The following is a 16,324-nucleotide window of genomic DNA, read 5'->3' on the forward strand; positions in this document are numbered from 1 at the left end:
GTTGGGGGAGAAGGCGGTGTTGGTGTTGGAAGGGAAGGTGGAGCAGGTGGTGAAGAAGGTGCCACCCTTCTCCTTTTGGTGATAAGGCCATCCTCTGTTGCCTCATCGTCCTCTTCTTCATCTTCTTGGACCACTTGAGGAGTTTTCCTCTTTGGTTTCCTCAAGATGAGTTTCTTTCGTTGAGGGGCGGGCAGTGCCTCTGGAGGAGTTGGGCCTTGAGGGGGCGACCTGCCCTGAGCGGCGGCGATCTCCACCACCGAGTTTGGCACGGTTTGAGAACCCGATGCCAATTTGTGGGTTCGAGCGAGCACCCTCAGTTCACCTAGCTTGCCTTTGCCCAACATGAGATCTGCACAGTGCAAAAGTATACAAGTAAGCTCAAAGACAAAGTAAAGTATATGAGTACATGTGCAAACGAGACAAATAAATGGCGCAGGAAATAAAAACCAGGTCTAGTGTGCGACCATCAGGACGTCCAATAACAGGTAACAGAGATGCAGCACAAGATGAAACCTAAAGGTCGGAGTAAGTGCTAACCTATGTGAGCTTCGAGTTAGCTCTCGAGGAACTCGAAGGTGATTATTGAAGAGGTGGGGAAGGTGATGCTAGCAGCTGCCACGCTTTTCCAGAAGAGGCATAGGTCCTTGTCCAACTCGCCCATGTTGTCGGGGCTTCTTGGCCTTCTGAAGCTTCCTTTGGAGTCCTTATTTCCCTTGTTTACCCAGTACAAGGGAAAGCCGTCGAGCAGCGAAGGGTCTCGGTCATTTTGGCGCACTTGGACGAATTTTCCCTTCCAATCTTTGTAAGATTGTTGGAAGATCGAAAGGATCGACCTCCCAGCAATTCCGTTCAGGCTCACCCAAAGGCGATCTCCAGGATTTTTGGCCTCGAACAGGAAAAAAAAGACATCTACCGAGGCCGGTAGTCCCAAGTGCGCGCACATAATTTGAAACGCCCGCACGAAGGCCCAGCTGTTGGGATGAAGCTGGGCAGCGGCGATGTCGAGCTCGGTTAAGAGTTCCCGTTCGAAACGGGTGAGGGGAAACCTGAGTTTCACCTTCTTGAAGAGGGTAGTATACACGAAGCAGAACAGCTCGCCGTCGTTCCCCTTGTCATCCGCGCAGATCGGCACGTCAGGAGGGCAAGACAGCACCATCAGTTTATCATCATGCTCCTTGTGGAACGAGAGGTTGGGCTCGTCCCCTTTCTTCAGCCGTAGCACCGCCAGTGCAGAGTTCACTGAAGAAGTCTCCTTCAGCAGAGTTGAGGTGGCCCATGGGTATAGTTTCTTGTAGTCTGGAGAGGGGATGGAGGCTCCTCCGGCGACTGGTGGAGTTGCCTGAGCAAGGTTGGGGCGAGAGGTTGCAGGCCTCTCAGCCTGGGAAGAGGGAGCACCAGGTGCTCGCGGTGGGTTATGCGCTTGGGATGGAGGGTTTCGCGACGAAGGAGGAGGATTCGTGGTGGTCTTTGTACGAGCCATCGCGGGAACTGCAAAGGAAAAAGGAAAAGAAAGATGAGCGAAGGTCGTAGAGGTTGACTTCATTGTGAACGAAGGATGAAAAATGAACGAACGAAAGTTCGTTGTGATGAAAGAAATGGAAGACGAAGCCCTAAGTTACGAAAAGGGAGAAGAAGAAGAAACAACCCACAGCGTATGCACCAGACAGTTAATGGATGATGCGAATCGGTTAAAATGCAGCAAATATCAACAGAAGAAGTAAAAGAGGTACCTTTCGATGATCAGATAAACGTTGAAGGGGGTTGGGGATTGAGAGAGTCAAAGAGCGTCGTAGGTTTGCAGAAGAAGACTCAGAGCGTTTCGAAGGCAGGAAGATGATGAAACAGTAAAAATGAAATGGGTTTAAGGGTTTTTCAAACGATTTTTGGAAGCGTAAACGACAGCTAAAGATGACCGTTGATGAAGCCACGTGTCGAGCGATTGGAAAGGTGTTTGGTGGAGCGTCAGAAAAGCAGAAGGTACGAACGTTTGGAATTCTGCGCCAGCGCCATGTAGATCGGTAGTGACGTGACTTCTTTAGTCTTTTCGCTGGACAAGTCTTCGCTTAAGACTGGGGGGCTTGTGTACCGCCCTGGTAGTCGGAAGTGATGACGTGGCAGCAAGCTATTATGTAGGCGTGTTGAGCAGGGCCCATGGCTGGCGGAAGGGAAAGAAATCGGGGGGCTCGTGTAGTCACCCGTCCTTAAGTTGGCGTGCTCCGATCTCCAGCATACCTAAACCGGTGGTCACCGGGTTTGAGATGAAATCGCCGGATGCGAACCCAGACGACCAAGTGATCAGAGATCGCCGAAACGAGGACATCGCCGAAGATGAAGTCGTCAGATAGTCATTTCCTAGCTGGCCAGAGGTTGAGGTTGGGTAACAGCTTACCTGAACATGCACGGTGAAGTAGATCATGAAGGCGGCCGGCGAGACCACAGGGAAGGTGTGTATGAAGGCACCCGTACTCGCCAGGCAGAAGAGATCATGCTCCAAGGCAGCTATGCGCTGAGTTGTTTCATGCGTAAGTAACTTAGACAAAAGCCTGAAGGGTAAGAAGTGGCGCCCAAGTCAAGGATGCTCCAGATGGTGACACGTGTACAGCTGGATGCGAGCCACGTGTCCAGATGTGTAACTGTCAGGAGAGAGAAAGTGTGCAGGTATATAAGAGATTCTAACGAACTTTTGAGGTACGCACGTTTAGATTACTTCTTTACGCTTGCGAGAACTTGAGTACGCTGAGAGAGAATTTTGCACGGTTCCTTAGAGTTCTTGAGTTTTCTCTTAGTATTTGGTGGTTCAGTCGCTGACTTGGGCGTCGGAGCGTGATCGGCCGCAGCGGCACCGTTCTGTCTTTTGCAGGTTCTTGAGGTGAATCAAAGCGAAGGACTGAAGCTAACACGGCGCAGAAGTCGATCCAGATTTGACGAGGCAAGGCTCCAGCGTCTTGATTAACAGGCAGGATCAAAAATAATTTTTTTCAAGACTCTTCATTAGTAATTTATTTATTTATAGAAATGTTATCCTAACTAGTGTCAGATATTCATTGCATACGTGACGCGTGGCTCCAAATGGGAGGCTTTCAGCTGAGAGTCATCATCTCTAGAATCACAAGAACTGAGACCATTATCCATTGCCCCACAAGCATGGAGACTAAAATCACACTCTTTCGTACTCTTCTGGAACCTCCTTATCACCGGACCCAATTCTCATACCTCTCTAACCAGGGGCATTGTGACATTCTAAGAGTCTTTTGTTTGTGCATGAAGAAAAGAGCCAAAAAATTATAATCATCAAAACTTACAAAAATTAAAATATTTAAAATTGAAAAACGAAAATTATTATATATAATAAATTTTGTTTACAACTGAGAAAATATACTTGTACAGAAAGAGAAATGAATTATATATTTACAGTTTGTAAACACGGCCTCTGTTCCTTCCCTTTATTATAAGAGGAGAAAAAGTAAAGCGTAGCTGTTATATAGCTATAGCAGAAAAAGAAAATAAAAAGAGATAGTAACTATAGAGCATGTTGAGTATGTTCAGTCTTTTTGCTCTAGGTGCGTATGTTGTAAAAAAGATGAGTTTGACGTTAGAAGCTCCTTTACAACTTGGTCCATGGTAGGGCGAGATCGCGGGCTTTCAATCAAGCAAGAAATTGCTGTCTTCACAATTGATACCACATCCTTAATTACATGGCTTGTTGGATTTGGGAGACGTTCGTCCAACATATCCATCAATACCATATCATCAAGTGTTGAGCTCACACCAATGTAGGAAGATGTAATATCACCAGGATGCCTTCCAAACAATATTTCCAATGCTAACACCCCAAAACTATACACATCACACTTCTCATTTGCCTCCATTGTGTATGCAAGTTCTGTAACAAATTCAAATTCTTATCATATACATATTGTGAATCATATATATTTGTGCATAACTATAAGAGATAAACCAAAATATCATCTTCTACTCAATTAAGCAGTATAAAGAAAGGAGATTAACCTGGGGCAGCATATCCAAAGGTTCCTGCAAATGAGGTCCAATTTGATGAATTATGATTTAGAAACTTAGCTGTACCGAAGTCTGAGACATGAGCTACATATTCCGAATCCAAAAGAACATTCTTGCTTGATATATCACGATGAACAATTGGAGGTGAGCAATCATGGTGCATATAGCATAAAGCATCTGCTACACCTTTAATAACATCCACCCTTTTCTTCCAATCAAATGCAATGGCTTGTTCGTCATCCTTCAAAATCTTTTTCAGATCGCCCTTCTCTAGAAATTCACACACCAAAAATGAATATTGTGAATGTGGACAAAATCCATGTAGCTTTACAATGTTTCGATGTCGAATTTCTGTCAAAGTTTGGATCTCCCTTGTGAAAGCTTTCATGTTGAGCATTTCTTCATTTGGAACTGAATGGAGTTTCTTCACAGCAACAACTTCACCTGTAGGTAGAATTGCTTTGTAAACACATCCTTGCCCTCCAACTCCAATCAGATGTTTGTCGTCAAAATTTTCTGTGCCTTCAATAATATTCTCAAACATAATTTTGCCACCAAAACTCCATATTGGCAATATGCTGGGAGATCGTAAACTTGTAGCCTGGTCTTGTTCTTTGTTTGAAGTTCGGAAAAAATGATAAGAGACACCAAAAAGAAATAGTCCAAGCATTAGAATGGCCACAGTAAGGGGTAAAACTGCTATTAGCACTTTCCTTGTCGTATTATTACGAGATTTCACACTTCCTGTTGGGCAAGGGACCAAGCCTGTGACATTGCCGCACAGGCCTTTATTATCTCTCAAGGATGCAATTGTAGCATTCTCGAAGACTGGATTGTTAGGAAGTGGACCCTCAAACTGGTTGTATGATATATCAAAAGATGTCAAGCTTATCATATCATCTAAGCTAGAGAGATCACCTGAAAGGCTATTGTGCGATAGATTCAATGCTTCTAAGCCCTTTATTCCACCAAGCGTCGGTGGTAATGTTCCACTCAACAAATTTCCACTGAGATCCAGACTTGAGAGATATTTCAAATTGCCAAGCTCTGAAGGAATATTTCCCTCAAATTTATTCTGGCTCAGACTCATGTTGTGTAAATTGTGCAAATTTCCAAGTTGTTTTTGGATTAAGCCTGTGAAATCATTTGATCCAAGCTCCAAAATTTGAAGTTCCTGCAGTGATTCTATTTTCATGGGAACATTTCCGGAAAGACTATTATTGCTAATTGAAAGATCAAACAAGAGGGTCAACTTGCATAAATCTTCTGGTATGTTTCCTGTAAGATGGTTTGAGGATAGATCAAGCACCTGTAATTTGGTTGCCCCACCTAGTTCTGGTGGAATAACACCTGACAAATTATTGTTGGAGATCATGAGGCTTGTGAGGCTACGGAATTTTCCCCAACTAGGTGAAAGATTACCATGAAAATTATTTTCACTCAGATCGATGTAGTTCAAGTTTGGAAGTACATCAAAAAAGTTTGTTATATCCCCAGTTAGATGGTTTTGCTGAAGCCTGAGTCTTTTAAGGCTGTAGCATTTCCTCAAAGTCTCAGGAATTGGGCCAGTGAAATTGTTATTACCAGCAGTGAAGTATTTCATGTTTCCACCGAGGCAAATGTTCTGAGGTATTTGGCCTATAAAGTTGTTATCAGCTAGTTGCAAACATTCCAGACCAGTAAGCTTCTCCATTTCTATTGGAATCTCGCCAGTAAGTTCATTTCCAATAAAACATATTACCTTGGCGTTTGTTAAATTTCCAATATGGGGAGGAATGGATCCGGTGAGTTGATTTGATGATAAAGATAACAAAGTGAGCTTGGTCAAATTTCCAAGAGTGGAAGGAATGGATCCATTGAGCTTATTTTCAAAAAGGTGAATGGATTTCAAAAGGGGCAAGGTACCTAAGGAAGGAGGGATTGGTCCAGAGAGGTTGTTGGCAAATATATCGAATGTGAGAAGAGAGTGGAGATTGCCAACTTCATTAGGAATAGGACCAGAAAGAGCATTGACACTGAGATTCAGATATTTGAGTTTGGAGAGATTACAGATGGTATTGGGAATGGCACCAGAGAGTTTATTGGTAGACAAATCAAGTGTACTGAGATTGGACAAGTGTTGAATTTGTGGAGGAATAGTTCCAGACAAGGAGTTGTAACTGATATTGAGATTGAGAATGTTTGGAAGTAATGAGAAGTTAAAAGTTTGAAGTGTACCTTTTAATCCAAGACGTATAAGATTTATGTCAGAAACAGAATGGGAGTCATCACATTTAATCCCCAGCCAGTTGCAAGGATTATTGCCATTCCATGAAGAGAGAGAAGCTTGACTGTTGTTGTCAAGGCTGGCTTTCCATTTCAACAAAGCATTTGCTTCAGAAGAAGCAACAGCATCATGATTATGAGAAGAGGTCACTGCAAATGCACAAAAGTACATTAGAAGAAGCAGCCATAAAGGTTGGAGCTTCATGGACAGAAGTGGTGGAAATATGAACAGCATGGGGAAATTTTAACCACTGGTTTTCCGATACAACCAAATGCAGGAGAAATACTTACTTGCATTTAATGGGATGTTGCACATACTTATAGCATAACGTCAATGATGCAAGACTGGAAGTCAACAATACTGTATTTTTTTCCTTTGTTGAAGAAGTCAACAAACATTGTAGGGGGTGCAGGAAGAAAAATGTAGGGGTGCAACAAGAAGAAGCCATAGATTAAATTTCTTTCCCCTTTCAAAATACCTAATTGTATTTGGAATGTGATTGGATCAGGTTATTTATTGTTTAGTTAGAAATGCCATGAAAGTGCGGACCTAAAATGAAAAACACAAAAAAGCGAGAAAAATACTTATAAAAAAACTTTCAACGTTATATATTAAAGATGTAAAATAAATAAATACATAATCAAGGATATATCTAAAATAATCGATTATATTAAATAAATAATGAATTATTATGTTTATACACGCAATCTTTATGATAATTATATGATTAATATTTTTATTGATATATTACGATATTATACAATAAATATAAAAGTATTAACTTTTTTATTATAAAAATATAATAAAATAATTTAAATTTTAAATTTTAAAATTTATAAATTTATAAATATTTAATTTAATATATTATTATTTTGAAATATAATTTTTTTATTTAATAAGATTTGACAAAAACAAATGATTTAAATTTATTTTAACTCTAATTCATGTTTTAAAAATTATTTTTACAAATTATTTCTTAAACATATATCAAAAATTTATTTTATTACACAAATTCTTTTAAAAAAAAATTCTTCCTTTCTTTCTTCTCCGACATTCCATTCCTTGAATTCAAACAAAACAAAATATTAGAGTGTGCTAGATCGAGTTTTTAATTATTTTTGCATACAAAATTAAGTCAAATATATTTCACAATTTTTTCAAATAATAAATAACTTATTTTCATATTGAAAAAATAAACTTTTAATACCTATGTAACGATTTTTTTTTCTTAGTTTCGTATACTTTCCTCTTCCCTCCTCAAATCTCAATTCATTCTAAAAATTTAAGAATTTTAATTTGAGTGCTCCATCTATTTTTTCATTAAAAATTTATCATAATAGTTAATATTATTAAATTTCTTATGTCGACTAGAGATAAGGTTGATTAATAGTATATAACTGGTTGTAAATTTTTATTTTACAACCCGATTTTTTAAGGTTAAATTATGTACCGTCCTGGTAGTCGGAAGTGATGACGTGGCATCCAGCTGCAGTATAGGCGTGTTGACAAGGCGCCAGGTTGGCGGAAGGGAAGGAAGTCGGGGGCTCGTGAAGTCGCCATTTATTAAGTTGGCGTGTTCCGATCTCCAGCATACCAGGCGACCTAGTGATTGGAGATCGCCAGAGCAAGCACCTCGCCAGAGATAAAGGTGGTGCAAATATTGAAGGTGGCCGGCGAGACCACAGGGAAGGTGTACGAGGGCACCCTAACTCGCCAGTTCCAGTAGAGATCGCACTCCCAAGTTAGCTATGCACTGGGCAGTACCATGCATAAGTAACTTAACTCAACGAGAGTAGAAGCAGGGCCCAAGTCAAGGAGGCTCCAGATGAAGGCACGTGTACGACTAGATGCGAGCCACGTGTCCAAGTCTGTAACTGCCAGGAGAGAGAAAGTAACCAGGTATATAAGAGTTCTCAACGAACTTTCTGAGGTACGCACGTTCAGATTATACTTTTTACGCTTGCGAGTTCTAGAGCACACTGTGAGAGAGAATTTGCACGGTTCCTGTTCTCTTAGTATTTGGTGATTCGGTCACTGACTTGGGCGTTGGAGTGCGATCGGCCGCAACGGCGCCGTTCTGTTCCTTTGCAGGTTCTTGAGGTGGATCTCGAAGAGGAACGGAGGTTTTGAAGCGGTGCGCACGTCGATCCCTTGACGAGGCAGTTTCCAGCGTTCCGGTCAACAGGCAGGATCATAAGGCGCCCACCGTGGGGCCGTGTAAAACTTGCTCCCATCCACAGCGTGAGTTCTTGAAGGTTTTCGAAGTTTTCTGCGTGGTTGTGTGCTGGTGCAACCATCGTTCGCTGTTTGCTTGAAATTTGTTCGGTGAATTCGCGTTTTGTACCGTTCGTTTGGGTTTTCGATCGGAGAAGGGAGGTTTTCCTGCCGTTTACGCGTAATTTGTTCGGTGGAGTTGAGTTCTTTCGCTCGATTAGTTATTCGTGGGAAGAGCAGTGGTTTCTTTGGAGGTTGCGGTGTTCTTGAATTTTCTTGCGGAGTTTCGCACAGTTTTTTTTTTCGATTGATCGCTGAGTCGATCGTAGCTGAAGTGAGTGTTGCTCGCTGCATTCTGTGATTCGCTGAAGTTCATGAGAAAAATGAGAAGCAATCGTTCAAGCCCCGTGGCGCCTGTCGCTGCTGAAGGCGACGCCGCCATGACCATGGCGCAGATGGTAGATATTATGCGCTCGTTGCAGGCGACTGTGGAAGCCTCGCGCATAGAACAGGCGCGAATGCATGAGGACCTGGCCGCCTCTCGGGCCAGGAATGATGAACTTACCAAGGTGACTGAGGAGCTGCGTCAAGCTCTTCAGGAGCAGCAAGGGCGTCCTATTGCTGAAGAGGTCGCGCCGTCGTCGCCACCTCGTGTTTTTCCTATGCCTTTCGTTCAGGCGATTACTGACACGCCTATTCCTACGAGCGTGGTCCCTGTCAAGGCTGTCTTTACCGGCGTGGAGGATCCAGAGGCTCATCTAACCACGTTCCATACGCAGATGATGCTGTCGGGAGGGTTAGACGCCGTGTATTGCAAGATGTTCGTGAGCACGCTCCAGGGAACGGCGTTGGAATGGTTTGTGAGCCTGCCTAACGGTCACATAACCAATTTTCAGCAGTTCTCGAAGGTTTTCGTCGAGCAATACATCGTGAACAAGGCACCGCCCAGGGTGTCTTATGATTTGTTTGATATAAGGCAGTACCAGGGAGAGTCCCTCAGAGACTACCTGAATCGCTTTGGAGCGCAGATGGTCAGATCGCCGGCTAAAGATGAAGAAATGCTGGTCTATGCATTCAAGAAGGGCGTGCTGCCAGGACCATTCTGCGAGGCCTTGATCAGGGCTCACCCTGCAACGTTTGCTGAGGTCAGGCGACTCGCGGTGGCTCACATCGCCGACGAGAGTGAGGTCGCCGAGAAGAGAGGGAGGGTGGCTCCCGCTAGGCCACGCGCCCAGACCAGGATCCAGCCGCAAAGGGTGCTGGAGACAGCGGCGGCGGCCAGGAAGGACCAGAGGACTCGCCATCCTTATGATAGGAGGAACAAGGGGAGGGGCCAGGGACGCCAGCAACCAGCACGCCGGGAATACAACCGCCCGCCTAAGCACAAGTTTGTTATGGGATTGGCGGACCTGATCGCCATTCCCAATATATCTGCTAGGTTGAAAGCGCCTGAGAAGGTGGGCGACAAGGTGCTGGGACCAAAGCCAGACGCCTAGTGCGAGTTTCACCAGGGCTTTGGCCACACTTTGGACTCGTGTTTGTCCTTAGGGTATCAGCTCGACGATCTGGTTAAGAGCGGGTTCCTAAATGACTATCTGCTGGACAGGAGGACGGGGGGAGCGTCGAGTTCCCAGCCAGCAGGTGGAGAAGCCCAGCAACACGAGATGCCTATCCACGGAGAAATCCACACCATTGCAGGAGGCTTCTCAGGTGGTGGATGCACCGCATCGCAGAGGAAGAAGTACGCGCGATCGGTGATGACAGTGGATATGTTCGAAGATCACTCGCCGGAGGTGGACATTACGTTCACCAAGCAGGATCTTCGGGACGTTGTGCCCCATGACAACGATCCCATAGTCATTTCTTTGATTACGGCGGGATGGAAGGTCCACAGAGTTCTGGTGGACCAGGGAAGCTCGGCAGACGTGATGTTCTGGCCGACTTTCGCGCAGCTGGAGTTGCCCCTTGACCAGCTAAGGCCCTATGGAGGGTGCCTATATGGGTTCGCTGGTGACCAAGTGGAGGTCAGGGGGTACATTGAGTTGAGAACCACGTTTACAGATGAGGCTGGTTCAAGGACGGAGAAAATCAAGTACCTCATTGTAAACGCTCCTTCAGCGTACAACATCCTGTTGGGAAGGCCCACGCTTAACAGGATAGGCGCTATACCGTCGACTCGGCACATGAAGGTGAAATTGCCATCTATGGAGGGGGTGGTGATCACGATCAAGTCTGATCAGAAAGAAGCAAAAAAGTGCTATGAGAATAGCCTGAAAAACAAGAGATCAGTGAGTTATGTAACAACCACCCCACCTTCCGGTATGAAGCCCAGATCGACGGTAGCGGAAGAGACCGCCGGAAGGGACGTGGAGATGGTGGACGCTGAGCTGGGGGAGGGAAACGCTGGTCTGGAAGAGGAAGAGGCGCGGAATCGCCCTGAGGAAGCGAGAGAGCATGGAATCGCCAGGGCGGTGATCGCCAGAGAATCCAGGCCAAAACCTGTCGAGCAGTGGCTCGAGAAAGAGATCGGGGGAAAAATCTTCAAGCTGGGAAGATCTCTAGAGGTTGAGCTCCAGGACCAGATCACCAAGGTGATTGAGCGGCATCTGGACGCGTTTGCATGGTCCGCTTCGGACATGCCCGGGATTGATCCCGACTTCTTGTGCCATCATCTGGCGATGGACAACTTGGTGAGACCAGTGCGACAAAGAAGAAGAAAGTTCAACGAGGAGAGGAGGCAGGCGATTAGAGATGAAACACAGAAGCTCCTCGCTGCGGGCCACATCAGGGAGGTTCAGTACCCTGAATGGCTGGCAAATGTCGTGCTGGTGAAGAAGAGTAACGGGAAATGGCGCATGTGCGTCGATTTTACCGACCTGAACAAAGCTTGTCCAACGGATTCGTATCCTTTACCAAGCATAGACGCCTTGGTAGATAGTGCCGCAGGGTGTAAGTTGCTGAGTTTCCTGGATGCCTTCTCGGGGTATAACCAGATCAAGATGCATCCCATGGATGAAGAGAAGACAGCCTTCATGACGGAGAGATCGTGCTACTGCTACAAGGTGATGCCGTTTGGGCTAAAGAACGCGAGGGCCACGTACCAGAGGTTGATGGATTGAGTACTTGCACCGATGCTGGGAAGGAACGTGCAAGCGTACGTCGATGACATGGTCGTGACCTCGCCGGAAAAAAGCAAGCACGTTGCAGACTTGGAAGAATTGTTCACGACGATCGCCAAGTCCAGGTTAAAGCTTAATCCAGAGAAGTCCATTTTCGGCGTGGAGGCTGGAAAGTTTTTGGGTTTCCTCTTGACTGAAAGAGGCATAGAGGCCAACCCCGATAAGTGTGCCGCCATCTTGGCGATGAGGAGCCCAGCTACGGTGAAAGAGGTTCAACAGCTAACAGGTCGGATGGCAGCCCTGTCTCGCTTCGTGTCAGCTAGCGGAGAGAAGGGCCATCCCTATTTTCAGTGCTTGAGGCGCAATAACAAGTTCGCCTGGACGAAGGAGTGCGAGGAAGCCTTCGTCAAGCTGAAGGAGTATCTGGCGAGCCTGCCGGTTTTGTGCAAACCGCTGGTGGGAATCCCTCTCAGGTTGTATTTTGCTGTAACTGAGAGGGCGGTGAGTGCGGTGCTCGCCCAGGATCAAGATCAGGCTCAGAAGCCTATTTATTTTGTTAGTAAGGTGTTGCAGGGCCCCGAAACGAGATATCAGGCCCTGGAGAAGGCTGCGCTGGCTGTGGTGTTTTCGGCAAGGAGGTTGCGCCACTATTTCCATAGCTTCACCATACTGGTGATGACTGACCTGCCCATCCAGAAAGTTTTGAAGAAGCCCGACGTTGCGGGAAGGATGGTGAAATGGGCAGTGGAGCTGTCAGAGTTTGACATCAAGTATGAGCCTCGAGGCCCGATTAAGGGGCAAATCTTTGCAGATTTCGTGGTCGAGCTCTCGTCTGAGGCGACACGGGTTGAGGGGGACGGTTTCCGTTGGGTACTCTCGGTGGATGGATCGTCGAACCAGCAGGGTAGCGGTGCTGGAGTCATTTTAGAAGGGCCCAATGGCGTGCTGATCGAGCAATCGTTAAGATTTGCCTTCAAAGCCAGTAACAATCAAGCAGAGTATGAGGCGCTGATCGCCGGAATTTTGCTGGCCAAGGAGATGGGAGCTAGGGTGCTGATGGCTAAGAGTGACTCGCTGCTAGTCACAGGGCAAGTAACATGCCAGTTCCAGGCTAAAGATCCGCAAATGGCGGCCTATCTGAAATATGTGCAGGAGTTGAAGAGTTCCTTTGCCTCCTTCGAAGTAGTGCGTGTGCCCAGAGAGCAGAATGCACGAGCTGACTTGCTAGCTAAGCTCGCCAGTTCAGGCAAGGGGGGTAGGCAGAGGACGGTGATTCAAGAAACTCTGAAGACGCCGAGAGCGTTTGTGGCAGATCACCTGGTCCTTCAGATAAGCAAATCGACGGAGAAAGCAGCGAGAAGCCATAAGTCCCTGACGCAAGAAACTCTGAGATCGCCGAGAATCAGAGCATGTCGGGGAGAGAAGGTGAACGTGATGCAGGTCTACGCTACCCATGAGCCAGACACTTGGATAACCCAGTACAAGCGGTGCCTGGCAGATGGCCTTCTCCCGCTGGATCCGACTGAGGCTAGGAAGGTAAAGAAGAATTCTAGCAAGTACACCCTGATTGATGGCGATCTGTACAGGTTTGGGTTCACTCACCCGCTCCTGGAATGTATACATGGCGAGAAGTGCACGAGAATCATGGCGGAGCTCCACGAAGGTATATGCGGAAGCCACGTCGGGGGTCGAGCTCTAGCCGCAAGGACTCTCCGTGCAGGCTACTACTGGCCAACGATGAGAGAAGACTGCAAGAAGTATGCGCAGTGTTGCAAACAGTGCCAACAGCACGCCGATTAGCACAAGGCGCCTCCTGAGGAGTTGAAGTCGATCTACAGCCCTTGGCCGTTTCATACCTGGGGAATCGATATCCTGGGACCTTTTCCGCTGGCAATCAGGCAGATGAAGTACTTGGTGGTGGCGATTGAATATTTCACCAAGTGGATTGAAGCAGAACCAGTGGCCCAGATCACCGCACACAAGATCGAAGGTTTCGTGTGGAAGAACATCGTGTGCCGGTTTGGGGTGCCTAAGCGCCTGGTGTCGGACAATGGGACTCAGTTTGCAAGTCACCTGTTGAAGAAGCTTTGCGAAGGGGTGGGAATTCAACAAGTGTTTGCATCCGTCGAGCACCCTCAGACAAATGGCCAGGTGGAGTAAGCTAATCGGGTATTGTTGAGAGGTTTAAAGAGAAGGCTAGAAAAAGCCAAGGGAAGCTGGGCTGAGGAGGTGCCCCGTATAGTCTGGGCATACCACACCACCGAGCAGTCAGGAACCCACGAGACCCCGTTCAGTTTGGTCTACGGGTGTGATGCGATGATTCCAGTAGAGATCCAGGAAAGCTCGCCGAGATTCCAGAACTTTGTAGAGGAACACTCAAATGAAGAGAGAAGGCTAAACCTGGATCTACTGGACGAGGTCAGGGAAGAGGCGAGATTGAAGGCTGAGGCGGTGAAGAGAAGGATTGAACGAAGGTACAACTCGAAGGTGATGCCAAGGCAATTTTGAGAAGGCGACCTGGTGATGAGAAAAGCCCACCAGTACGAGATGGAGAATAAGCTGTCGCCTAAGTGGACGGGACTGTTCAGAATAACCGAGGCGCTCGGGAACGGCGCCTACCGCTTAGAGACGCTGGAAGGAGGGGCGATTCCTCGCACCTGGAACGCCATGCACCTGAAGTTGTACTATAGTTAAGAGCTTTGTAAGTAAAGACAAACACAAAAGTTATATTACAATGTCTCTGATAAAACAGTTTGAAGGGGGCACTCTTTTTTCCCTAAGGAGGGTTTTTAATGAGGCCACCCAATAAAAGAAGAGTTTTCGAAGTATAAGGCGTTTTCAGATTGCATGCTTGCTGTTTTCAAAAAAAAAGTTTTGAAGAAAGACCTTGTCACTTGTACGTGACTCAAGGCGAGTTAAAGATATATTGCATGCTTTCTATAAAGTTTTTCAGTCCTCATCGTTTTTCGGCGATTGGAGGCATCAGTTAAAGTTTTTAAGTCCTCATCGTTTTTTGGCGATTGGAGGCATCAGTTAAAGTTTAAGTCCTCATCGTCTTTCGGCGATCGGAGGCACCAGATGAAAGACCTCAACGCCCTCGCGTGTCCTGAGGCAAGTTAAAGACCTCCTCGTCGCTGAGCGAGTGCAGGCAAGGAAGAGCGAAAAGTCCTCAGTGTTTCTGGGGGCGAGAAGATGTAACCCCTGGGGCAATGTAGAGGCAAGTAAAAGACCTCCTCGCCGTCGAGCGAGTGTAGGCGATAAAGAGCGAAAAGTCCTCAGTGTTTCTGGTGGCGAGAAGATGTAACCCCTGGGGCAATGTAGAGGCACCAGTAAAAGTCCTCAGTGTTTCTGGGGGCGAGAACATGTAACCCCTGGGGCAATGTAGAGGCACCAGTTAAGACCTTCTCGCCTATGAGCGAGTTCAGGCGAGTTAAAGACCTTCTCGCCTATGAGCGAGTTCAGGCAAGATAAAATCCTTCTCGTCTCGAACGAGTTCAGGTATGGTGTAGAGGGTGGAAGAAGTTCTAAGGGTGGCTAAGGTAGGTTCGAAGAGAACGCCTAACCACCCGGTCTCTTGCTCTGAAGCACAAGGAGGTAGAGAAGGATCCGAAAGGCGCCTCTACCCCCAGATGAAAGAGCAATGGCCAAGGTGTGAAGGCAGGAAGAAGCTGGTGTTGCCAAGAGTCTCTGGCGACCAGGGAACGATCAAGCAATGGAGAGAAGTCAAAAACCCGTTTTGATGAAGCAGATCGGGTGTAGCAACGTTATAAAGCCAAGGGTTGAGTTAAAGTCCATTGCTTGAGGTATCATTTTACGCTAAGGTTCATTGCCTTAAGTTACGAGTTGATAAATGTGATTATTATTCGAAGTTGAGGTGGTTCGAAACGGCTAAGTACAAGATCGTGCCTACGAGATTACTAAGTTATTTCTTCGACGTAAATCACGCAAGGAAAGTTAAAGGTAGACGAAGAGGTTACAAGAAGAAATGCGAAAGTAACTTCATTAAGTAAGTTATCAGTTCAAAAATACATGTCCAAGAAAATACGAGTTTGTTACAGAAGTATATGCAAGGGAAAGGCACGAAGGTAGCAGATGGAGAGAATCGATTAGTCTTCAGCGGGAACCACCTTTCCATCCACTACCTCGTTATCAAGAGACACCATGCTGAGGTCCAGGTCGGGGAACAAGCAGGCAAATTGTTCCCGCGCAGCTTCGAATCCAGCAGCCAGAATTTGAGCAGAATTCAGCTTGAGTTCTTCAATCTGTTTCTGAAGTTCCTCAATCCGTTTCTTGAGATCTTCAGTTTGCTCTTTCAGCTCCTTATTCTGCTGCTCCAGCTCTTCAACTTGTTTCTTGAGTTGTTCATTGGTTTCTTGAGCTTGGAGAAGGTCTTCAGCAACCTTCTTAGATTCTGCTTGCGCTTGTCCCAACTCGGCGGCAAGCTCCCCTTTGTTCTTGTTGGCTTCAGCGAGCTCAGCCATGGCGTCATCCCTCGCCTTTTCCACCTGTCCAAGGAGGGTCTCTCGGTCGGCTGACCTTTGCTCCAATTTCTTCACCCTGGCGGCGTCAATTTTTATGAGAGCCTCCAGGTCAGCCACCTTGACACGATAAGGCACAATCTTGCTCTCCAGTTGAATCTTTTCTTGAGCCAGTTGCTGCACCTTATGGCGGAGATCAGTGGCCTCCTTGCGTGCCAATCTGAGCTCGG

General features: G+C 46.4%; 1 protein-coding gene across 1 annotated transcript; it reads right to left on the reverse strand.

Moving 5' to 3' along the window:
- Window positions 1-3,322: 3,322 nt before the first annotated feature.
- Window positions 3,323-6,793, reverse strand: LOC137825617 (MDIS1-interacting receptor like kinase 2-like). Its single transcript, XM_068631329.1, has 2 exons — window positions 4,009-6,793; window positions 3,323-3,883 (listed from the first exon to the last, which is right to left on the reverse strand). The coding sequence occupies exons 1-2, from the start codon at window positions 6,515-6,517 to the stop codon at window positions 3,543-3,545; spliced, it is 2,850 nt and encodes a 949-aa protein (XP_068487430.1). The 5' UTR covers window positions 6,518-6,793; the 3' UTR covers window positions 3,323-3,542.
- Window positions 6,794-16,324: the final 9,531 nt, after the last annotated feature.

This window comes from Phaseolus vulgaris, chromosome 8, assembly GCF_000499845.2.
Source record: "Phaseolus vulgaris cultivar G19833 chromosome 8, P. vulgaris v2.0, whole genome shotgun sequence".
Classification (NCBI taxonomy): domain Eukaryota; kingdom Viridiplantae; phylum Streptophyta; class Magnoliopsida; order Fabales; family Fabaceae; genus Phaseolus; species Phaseolus vulgaris.